The sequence below is a fragment of the Mchenga conophoros genome, linkage group LG18 (assembly GCF_057382185.1).
Source record: "Mchenga conophoros isolate Kocher_MC1m ecotype Shallow Benthic linkage group LG18, M_conophoros_male_GT1.1, whole genome shotgun sequence".
Taxonomy (NCBI): Eukaryota; Metazoa; Chordata; class Actinopteri; order Cichliformes; family Cichlidae; genus Mchenga; species Mchenga conophoros.
Window position 1 is genome coordinate 17,864,063 of NC_140543.1, and position 10,547 is coordinate 17,874,609.

The 10,547-nt window shown below is 42.6% G+C and overlaps 1 protein-coding gene across 3 annotated transcripts; it reads right to left on the bottom strand.

Annotated features, from left to right (window-relative positions):
* Position 1: 1 nt before the first annotated feature.
* sharpin (SHANK-associated RH domain interacting protein) lies at positions 2 to 10,330 on the bottom strand. Of its 3 annotated transcripts, none has more exons than XM_085253302.1 (9): positions 9,877 to 10,330; positions 6,140 to 6,314; positions 3,607 to 3,699; positions 3,356 to 3,497; positions 3,162 to 3,252; positions 2,782 to 3,067; positions 1,599 to 1,693; positions 984 to 1,091; positions 2 to 889 (listed from the first exon to the last, which is right to left on the bottom strand). In XM_085253302.1, the coding sequence occupies exons 1-9, from the start codon at positions 10,138 to 10,140 to the stop codon at positions 839 to 841; spliced, it is 1,305 nt and encodes a 434-aa protein (XP_085109428.1). In that variant the 5' UTR covers positions 10,141 to 10,330; the 3' UTR covers positions 2 to 838. The 3 variants fall into 3 exon arrangements, with proteins under 3 accessions (XP_085109428.1, XP_085109427.1, XP_085109426.1); XM_085253301.1 differs by having other exon boundaries at positions 984 to 1,088; positions 1,599 to 1,699; XM_085253300.1 differs by having other exon boundaries at positions 1,599 to 1,699.
* Positions 10,331 to 10,547: the final 217 nt, after the last annotated feature.

The following is a 10,547-nucleotide window of genomic DNA, read 5'->3' on the forward strand; positions in this document are numbered from 1 at the left end:
ATTTATTTTAATTCCATCTTGTTTATTCAGATAATGTGAGCTTTTACAGTATTATGTACTGAAAACAGATCATTCTTTTGCTGTCACATCTCAAAGAAACAAATTAGATCAGCTGCTAAATGTACAATTACTCAATGCTCCTCTGGTAAAAATAATACAAGTAATACAATGTTATACAAAAATAAAAGCACTCAACAACCCTGTAAATGCATCACAAATCCTTCTCTTTACAGCCACTGCTGCTTCTTTTTTTATTTTAAAAACACTTTTAATATTCTTTTGGCACCAACAGATGTCATATTAACAGACAGAATAGGGTATTGCACAAGGCTTCAACCTTTCTTATCACTTCACAGTTGGCAGACACCGGAGTTTGACATTTCCACAAATTCAGCTCCAATCAAATTTACCTCCCTTCTCTTCCCACCTAAAATAAATATTAGGCTGTCTGTGTTGCTTGCTCCACACACACACGCACGCACACACACACACTCACTAACACCCACGCACGCACACAGGAAAATAAATAGCAAGGAGATCTGGCTCGATGCAGATGTATGTCATAGTCAGGTCATGTCCATATAAACTGTCAAAGCTTCGCGTCAGCAGTTCATCGTCTGAGCAGCGAAGGGTGCAGCTCTGCGTCATGCTACAGCGCTTCAAACGGCCCCGTCTTCAGCAGCCAGCCAGCTGTCAGAGGACTCTCAGTGCACTTGACAGGCTTCGTGTAAGTATTTTGTCAACATGTAAGTGGCAGAATTAGTCTTCTCACTCTGTGTGTATGTATGTGTGCGTGCGAGTGAGTGAGAAGTGAAAACAGGACAGTGATGAAGGGCAGTCAGCTGCTGCTTAAACCAGACTCTCCCCGATCCTCTCGCCTTCCTTTCTCCTTTGTGTGAGATGAAAAAAAGATCACTGTCAGCAGGGGGAGAAGGTCCAGGAGAGTAAAACAAATATTGATTCCTAGGTATCTGTTATAGTACCTGCTGGATAAAGCTCTGTGTGTCAGGTCTGGCTGTAGCGCAGATCTCGCAGCCGGGACGAGATGGCTTGTTGATGAAAGTGCACGAGGGACACGCCCACTCTGTCTGCTGAGTTCACAAACATGTGGAGTTCATTTAGAGCTCTATCAAAAGTAATAATACTGCTTATCTATAATGTCTGTGCTGTCAAGGTGTTCATTATTCGTAATTAACAAATACACCATTACTTTTCTTGCTGGGAACTATGGTTTGAAAAATTAGGTAGATTTTGCATTAACTCTTGTCTGTGGGGATTAAGAGCCCAGAGCCCACCAACACTGACCTATGACTGCATTACAAACAGGTTTACTTTAAGGTTTAATTCACTCCAAGCATAATCTATCCTTTAACTCTTCCCTCCTGGGATGCCTACTAGGGGTAACCCTTGTTTCTCTTTTCTGAACAGAGCAGTTTCTTTCATATTGTAGGCTGGCGTCCAGGACAAAATGACTGGGTCAGTTTATACAGCGTACTAGAGCCAAAACATGTCCTTGTTATTAGGGTGCAGGGGAGTTAATCAAGTTTGGCATTCCTGTGTCCCTGCAATGTTAGAAGCATCATATACTAAACACATACCTGTGTTTTACTCGCTTTGCTGGTATGATCATTCAGCTGCAGCTTCTCAATGTCGAGAACATCTTTGATGTCACCTGGTCTGTCGCTCCCTCCACCTGTACCTGCGGACAACACAATGTTAAACTGGCTGCATCTACATCCAGCTTGAAAGACTTTCACACGCCTACAAAAATCCCAAAATAAAGAATTGTAATTTTTGAATAATATCTTAAGGTTATTTAGCAGCCCCACTCACAAATTCCTGACAGAACATGTATAATTCCTACATTAGGAATTGTTTTCCTGCAGTGTTAATTCAGGTTTGATGACTCTCAAACCGTAGGGATTGTCCGGATTCTTGTATTTTCTCCACATAGCTTCCCCCAAAAGACAGCGAGTAATTAGAATAATTAATCTAATAGCACTTTATGCTCATCAGTATCAGCGGTCATCATGCTTTTCAGGAATTTAGCCGTTACGCAGTCTGGCTTGGATTTCAGCGTAGTACCATCATATCTATTTCCCCTTTCCTCCTGTCATGCTCCTCTATCTGCTCCTCCCAGGGCACCATCGGTTTTACAAATGGGACTCTGTATCTTGGTGCTCGGAAGCACTCGATTTGGTCGATGCCATGTGTGTGGACAGGTGTTCATCCTTCTTGAAACGAAGGTCTATGTTGGTGTTTCGGACACCAACGAAAGACGATAAGACAGGCTGGCAGTTAAAAACGTGGACAGTTAAAGACTGGGTGCAAATCTTCTGCAGTCAGGAACTAATCTGGAAATCACGAGACTTTAATGTGTACACAGGTGACTTTCTACTAGACTTTATGCTTCGTTGACCACGAGTTTGAGACGCAGTAAATCTAAAAGATGATCGAGTCAGCAAACATTGCTCCGGTGTTCGGTCACAGAGTGCTGGCTGCTCGGCGGCAACGCTTCCTCCATGAAGGGTTTCTTTACCTAATGAAATGAAACTAATTATGCAATAACTTCCAACATCCCCCTGATTCAGCAGCAGGAAAGGTTCAGTTTATATCAGTATTATCTCAGCACATCAGTGACAAAAAGCTCTAAAGTACTGAGGATGGTTAAGGTGGCTGCGACTGACTCTGCTAACAAGTGTTGTTGTTAATTAGCAGGACCGCAGCAGTGCACTGCAGATGCAACCGAAACATCATCATCGCAATGTACCTTGAACTCACCCTGGTTGTTGTGGGGAAGCCTTGAAGGGAGGGTGTTGTAACCCCTCCAGTCCTGGGAGGTGGGCCCGTTGCCTGGGGGGAGAGGTGTGGTGAGTAGGGCACTCTCCAGGTCCTGCTGGAACAGCTGGCGGGTAATCCGGGCTTGCCGGGCAGAGATCAAGTATAGGTACGCTGTATCGCCATCCTTCTGCACCCCGTAGGAAGCTAATGACCTCGGCTCGGTGCACAAACACTGACCGATCACCCAGCGCTGGACGCGAGGATGGAAACCGTACTCGAGAAATACCTGAAGAAGAAGAAGAAGAAAGGAGGAGGAAGTCAGTGAGTGCAAATTTAAGATCAGCTACATTTCCAGCTGTTGTAACCAGCAGGTTTCTGACCTGTTGCTTGAGTGCAGCCACAGTCATGTAGGGAAACACTTTCACTGTGACGCAACAGGACGAGGAGACATCCTCCACCACCACAGATAAACTGCAACACAGACATGGCACACGGGTAAACCCTGGAAGACACAGCGGTCATAATAATGACCTTGAATAGCCCTGCGCAGCCAAACGTTTCTCCACCTCCTCACCTGATTTCCCCATCTGCGTAGTTTTTTTCCGACAGCTGTATCGTCAGCGCCGCTTTCTGTCGAGCCAGCGCGGACGCGTGCTGTGAAGCAGCTTGCGTGTCGCCGGCTTCGATTGCCCTGGTGAGCTCCAAACACAGCTCCTCTGAAAAGCACAGCACAGCAATTAAACGTGACATTATTAAACTACACTGTGAGTAAAGAGAGAGAGAGAGAGAAAAAAAAAAACCATGGCGACAAACATGGATGCTCACCGCTCAGCGGGAGCGAGGCTGAGCTCCACTGCTCCTTCGCCACTGCCGTGTTGTTCTGTTTGCTGTCTGATTCGTATGTATCCACATTTGCAACTGTCAGAGGAGAGATGGAGAAGTTTGTCACTGAAGTGCTTTACAACGCCTTGAAGTCAACACATACCAAGTTCAGCCGATATCAGTGTTTACACTTGCTGCACCGGGTTGATAAAGGTCCTACGTCTGCGCACGTTTATCACTAAGCAACAAAGCAAAAGCATACAAAGACTAACGCCCTATAACAGTTGACCCAAACCAAACGATACTTTATCTCCTCCAACTAACATGTGTAACGCTGCTTTGATTTGATTCCAGCTTTTACCATTAACCTCAGATAGAAAACATCTAAAGTGCTTTTTCTTTGACTTCTCACAGCGTGAGTTACGTTTCGCAGACACAAATTTTTTTTAGGTGCAATACGTTTACAGTATAACAAGGGTCAGTAATTTGCCCTTATTTACTCAGTTTGTTTATAAGATAAGATAAGATAAGATAAGATAAGATAACTCTTTATTGTCATTGCACAGTCATACATAGTACAGTAGTACAATGAAATTGGAAAAACTGTCCTACGTCGGCACTACATATAACACAACACGACACGATATGACACATCACAACGTAACAAACAACACAACACAGTATATTAACTTAGTATAAAAAAGAAGAAGAAGAAGTCTTTTTAACGGTTTAACAAATGGTTTTATTCATCCCCTTTAACCTGAGGTAAACCCTATTTTCACGTTTTTATGAAAAGAAAAATGTAATAAACAAAAGTATGAGGGGAGAGAGAGACAGGCAAAACGGGTAGAGCAAAAAAATAGATTGTTCATCAGCATGCCGCCACCAGAGGGCGCCTCAGGTTTTATTTCTTTACAAACAAGAGCTCTCAGCGGGCTACACTGACACTTTAATGTTTTATGATGTTTTTATTACAACATGCTGACGTCAGCATTGTAAATATGGGTAGCAAGTGTAGTTTATTAATCTTTTTGAGTCATTGTGAAGTTATATAATCTTATATTGAAAAAATGTTTTAAAGAAGAAAAAAAAAGCTTATGTCCCCCAATGACCAATATATTGCTTTACAGTTTTTTTCTTAATTGGTGTGACCCTAACCTTTGACCTATGACCTTGAAGCATTAAATACTCGAATAGTGTATTTTATCATCTTCACCCACATGATTGGAACCCAACTGACTGAAATCTTTGGCTTCTGTAAGCTGAAAAAACATTTATTCATGCTCTGTGTGACTTTTGCAAAGCTTTACGGCGTCATTGTGACGTCGCAGGGTCTCCATGCCCTTTCATATGACATATTACTCCATATGTGTTCTTGGATTTATTTTCACGGTCATTTGAAGGTCAAGGTCAAATGCTTAACCAACCTAGGTACTCATGTCCCCCAAGGCCTACTATGTTGTTGCAAAATTTGAAGATGATCCATGAAAAATTGTGGTTAATTTAAAGTTTGTACTGATTTCCACATTTGGTATGACCTTTAACTTGACCTGATTCTGGCATCTACCATCACAGGAAATTTGAAAACGATATCTTGAAAACTCAGGATGCTAGACTGTTAGGAAACAGACCGATTACATACTCTCTCCCTTTGGGTGGAGGCTTGAAAGCATTTTGTTTGTTGAACTGTTACAGCAAAAACTGAGTGCAACACAGATTAAGACAAAAAGTTTTGCGTCATTGTAAAAAAGAACCAGTAAGAAACGGTTTTGCTGTGTATGCACAAAGTAAGGACGCTGATGCTTTGTGCTTTCAAGAGATTTGCAGTTCATTCAAAATGGACCGTTGCCAGTCAAAACGCAGAAGAGGATCCTTTACTCAGCAGATATTTGGGTGAAAGTTGAACTGAGTTTTCAAATTGAAGCAACACAGCGGAAAAAAATGCGTCACAGGGAACAGAATTGTGAAATACACTTTACGTCCTCTCAAACCACTCGTTAACAAATATCTAATTAGTTACAGCAAACATGGCAGAAACTGTGCAACTAAAATCGACTAAAATAGGTTGCTGTTTGCTGGATTTGCTTTAGTAGAATTGTGCAGCAGCTGTGGTTTAAAATCCACAGCTCCATGTTTTTAGGCATGGTCAAGACGACCTGCTGAAGTTGAAGGAGTCAAGTGACTGTATGCTCACTGGCTGCTTTGTTAGCTACACCTTTTTCAACTGCTTGTTAACACGAATCACAGCACGGGACCTCGGCACATTTTGGTATGTAGACATGGTAGAGATGCCCTGCTGAACAGAGTATCACAACAGGGGAGAAGGGTGATCTTAGTGACCTGGACCTTAAAATCTCAGAACAACAACCAACAAAAGGCCTGGTTTCAGTTACTGAGTCTTTAGTCCTAATGTTTACTAAAATGGATTTTTGGAAAGGATGTACAATGTTGTTTAATGAGTGTTACATTTATATTTGACTGATATAAACCATTTTTCATTTTATCGGAAATAAAGAAACAAAATTGTCAAACTGACCTCTGTGTGCCTCTCTTAGTGAAGACATCATCACGGTGGCCCACTCCTCGGCCTCTCGGTCGCAGCGGAAGTTGAAGCGGATGCAGTCGTGAGGCGGAGCAACAAGACGCATCTCATGGCAGCGAGAGGACTTGACCTCATACTGCACAGAGCGCAGGTCAAACTCTGCGATAAACTGCAGGTAAAAACACAAAGTGATGTAAGAAAATTTCTTCCCCATACGTTAGCTGAAGTGTGACAAATGAATCCTAGAGCCAAAAACTCAGTTCCAACACCAACAAGTCAAATCACTTTCGTTTGCATCCACATGACTAATTGTTTAATATGTCAAAAAACACCTCAAACCTGAAAAGCTAACGAATGTTTAGCATATTAAAAAGGAAGACCCTCCTTTGCACTGAACAAGAGCTGAGGGAGGAAAAAAAACAAACAGTAGATGCAACAAATCCAAACTGCAGTTCTCTTTGGAGGACTATCACAGTTTAATAGAAAGGAAACAATCCCCTGATACATGGCAAAATGAAGCATGTGAAATCCTCACTTTGACAGAGAAAGACGTGTTATCAGTGAGTGAATTTGGCAGCAGAGATTTCTTTTACACACAATCCGTCTTGGAACATTCACTGTGGCAGTGGGATCTTCAGGGCACAGACAAAAGCCGGGAAGATGGATTTGCCTTCTGCCGGAAGGAATGCATGCACATTGTCTGATACGATAACGCGGGGTGGCTGTCAAGTCTTTGAGCTGAGACAGACGAGCTAAAAGAAGTTGAATCAAGACGTGTTTCGGTAGTCGAGGGGGAAATCTGTCAGAGTGGAGATGCAAAAGCAAATTCAGAGCCTGTCAGAGTTCAGGAAGATGACACACAGTGAATGTGACAAACAAAGGGCAGATCTGGGAGTTAAGTTATGATCTGGCCAGTCAGACACTGTGCAAAGTGAGGTGAGCTTAAGCATGTGTGCCTTTTTTGTTTATTTTATTGCCAGTATTGAGAAGATTAAACTTGTGTTTGTATTGAAATGTCTTTTGCATGCCACAATCTGCGAATTGATCCTTTGATCGTCAAAAAGTAGTAAAAAAAAAAAAAGCACAATTATGTGAAGCCAAACAGCTTTAAATGGCTTGCTTTGCCAGATTAATTGTGCAAAAATACACGTTTAGTCTCACAGACTGCTTAGAATTGGTCGGTTTTTAAGTATTTAGTATTTAAGATCAAAGCTTTATCTAAACTGAACAAGTTGCTGTTACTGAAAGAGAGACAATAAAACATAAAAACAAGCAGTAAATTTGAAAAATGACCGTATGTCATGCTCGAGTCTGAATGGTGGCCCTTTGCTGCATGGGCAAAAACTGTCCGAAAAATGTGTCTAAATATCATATCATAGATCTACAGTTTCATATTAGGCTCCATGATTTATTTCATGGTGTCACACGTTACATTTTGCGGCAATACTTTTTAATTATTTGGATGACGGTGTGCAGGCTTGCATAGGTAGCTCTGAACAGCAGCAGGACCATCCGAGACAAATCGAGGAGCTTGCTCCTAAACGAAGGGCTGACACACATAGACACACACACACACACACAAACACAGCAAATTATGCCAAACACAACAGGTTCAAACGCCACAAACCACACAAGAACCATGGGAAAGAGTATGGAGACACTTCACGAATGAGAAGCACTAAAGATGCGAGAACTAATCCGACATTAGAAGTTGAAAGTACTACGCTTACATTTGGTGTTTTATACAGCCTGTAAACATTCATTTCTTCTTTCTGCTGCTCCATTTAAGGGCCACCACAGCGCATCACCCGCCTCTATCTCACCCTATCCCTACCATCTTGTTCTGTCACATCCGTCATCCACCATACATCCATCAATCTCCTCTATGTTCTTCTTGAGCGTGGCCTCCTAGACTCCCCAATGCTCATCCCTGTCCAATATGTGTACATCCACATCACTGAAAGTGTCCACTGGCCTACAGGAGTAAATAGACTGCAGAGTCCTGGCCTGAAGAGGTAGTTGTGGGCTCTGCATTGTGCCATCCTCTTAGCCAGAGGTTGTTCGATTGTATAAACCACAGCAATCCTCCTGGCTCTTACTTTTTAATCGGGTCAACCAAAGAACCATCCAACAGTGGACACTCTTAGCTCGACAAAGCTAAAAGCTCAGTGAAAACAGGATAGCAACATCCTTCCATGTATTTCAAAAAACTGGTGGTTGCCTGGAGACTGTACTGTTTTTTGTTTTTCACATTTTGTGACGGATGGTAACTTGTTGTGATTAAATGGTTGCCCAGAGTTCACCTGATAGGATACAAATTTTGTGCAAACAGTCGCAGTCTGACTTGGACCGACTGCGATCCAGGCCTGACTTACGCCTGTCTCTAAAATGATTATTTTCTTTTCTTACCTTTATTCTTATTCATCATTTTAGCCAAACTCAAACACTTTTATATTTTCTGATTATGTTCTGATCAGTATTGTGCATAATTAACTACCTGCAAACTCACAAATGAATCATAATTCTGTGTTTAACCCTTACACTGTTTCTCTTGTTCAAAAGTATAATCTGTTAGTGACACAGTTCTTCATATTATAAAATGTTAAATAACTATCATATCCTGGGGTGCCTGATGTTTCCCACCGCCATCTTCACCATCCCTTTTCCAATATATCCACTTTCCCTCCTCTGCACATGTTCTAACCAACTCAGCCTTGCCTTTCTAACGTTGTCTCCAAACCGCTCAACCTGAGCTGTCCTTCTGTTGTACTCATTTCTAATTCCTGGTCACTTCCAATGAAAATCAAATATATCTTCAACTCTGCCTGCTGTCTTTTTGTTAGAGCCACAGTCAACAATCTAAATGGAAACAGTGGTAAAGCGCTAAGGTAAATGAACCTCTGTGCTCAGTGTGGTTTTCCTGATAAGCCATGCTGTTATTTTTATCTGTCATTACCAACTCTCCAATCACAGGAGGGCTTGAGCACTAAGGTTAGTCACGCCATTAACTGGCTAACAGAATGACTAAAGCTTCTTCTTCTGCTTAAGCCACTGTTTGAATCATTTGGTGTAGAATACCAGTGAATAAATACAGACTTCCTACAACACACATAATGAGAAATGACTTGCCAGTACAAGGCTGAAATCTGCATGTTTGTTCAGATGACAAGAGGATCGTGGAAATTCCCACCTGCCATTTTGCCATTAAGATTTGGAGAGTTTACCACTATAAAGGACTTCCCCCGTGATGCTGTTATGTCGTGGAAGGGCCGAAAATGAAAACGAAACTAAAAGTTTTAGTAACTACACTACTTCTCCGTTAAAACAACAATGTGAGGCTTTTTAAGACCCCCCTTTTAAAAACATACTGTTTGGTAATAAGCACGACACCGGGGAGGGAGTCTGAAGGCTCTGCTATCAGGCGCTTGATTGTCACAGTGGATCCTGGTGTAAACTGGAGGAAAGAGTTTCTGTTGTTCTGAGATTTGTCGTGCCTCAAATTGAATCCACCAAGGTGCACATGTCGTGCTATGAGATCCGTAAAACTGCGCGTAAAGGCCTTTTGTTAGTTAAGAATATAAATGTCACTTAAAAAAGGCGTTTGTGCACACACACACACACACACACACACACACACACACACACACACACACACACACACACACACGTTTAGGTTGATAACAAAAGCATTTGTTCTAAACATACAGATGTGTGTGTGTGTCTACGCTTACCACACTGCGGTTTCCGCTCGTATCGCGTAAAGCCAGTCGGAACTCTCCGGCCCGGCTCGGGTCCATGCTGAGCTGCAGGCGCAGAGCCTCGCTGCCCGCTCCGGGGAGGTACAGCGGTCGGATCCCGGAATGGCACACCGAAACACGGACGGACATTAAGACTGTACTGCAGCAGGCGGTAGGTGCAGGGCCGCCGCATGCAGCCTGTGGGGACGAGGCAGGAATCGGGGCTGGCGGAGCCCAGCCGCCCGAGCTGAGAGCCATGTCGCGGACACCACGGACGGGTGAGGCTCGGTACTGCTGCCCGTGTCTTCTGCGGGGTTTAACAGGTCCACCGGTGTTTAAAGAGAGCGCGTTTTATCACGGGGAGGCTCTGGCTGTCTCCGCGCCTCGCAAATTCTTCCATGTCTACCCGAAGCCGAGCGACAGAAAAACAAAACAGGAAGCTGAAGAGTACGACTGTAAATCTTCTCCGTAAAGAAACAGCGACTCCAATTTTAAAACAGCGCAATATAAGAAAGATTTAAAACACACACTCGGATTAAAAATTAAAAATATTAATCTCTAATCATCTCTAATAAAGAATTATATCTCTAATATTAATCATACTTGCCTTTGCTTCATGTTATTTATATGCACTGTTCAGAAAAAGAAAATGAAAGAAACAGTCA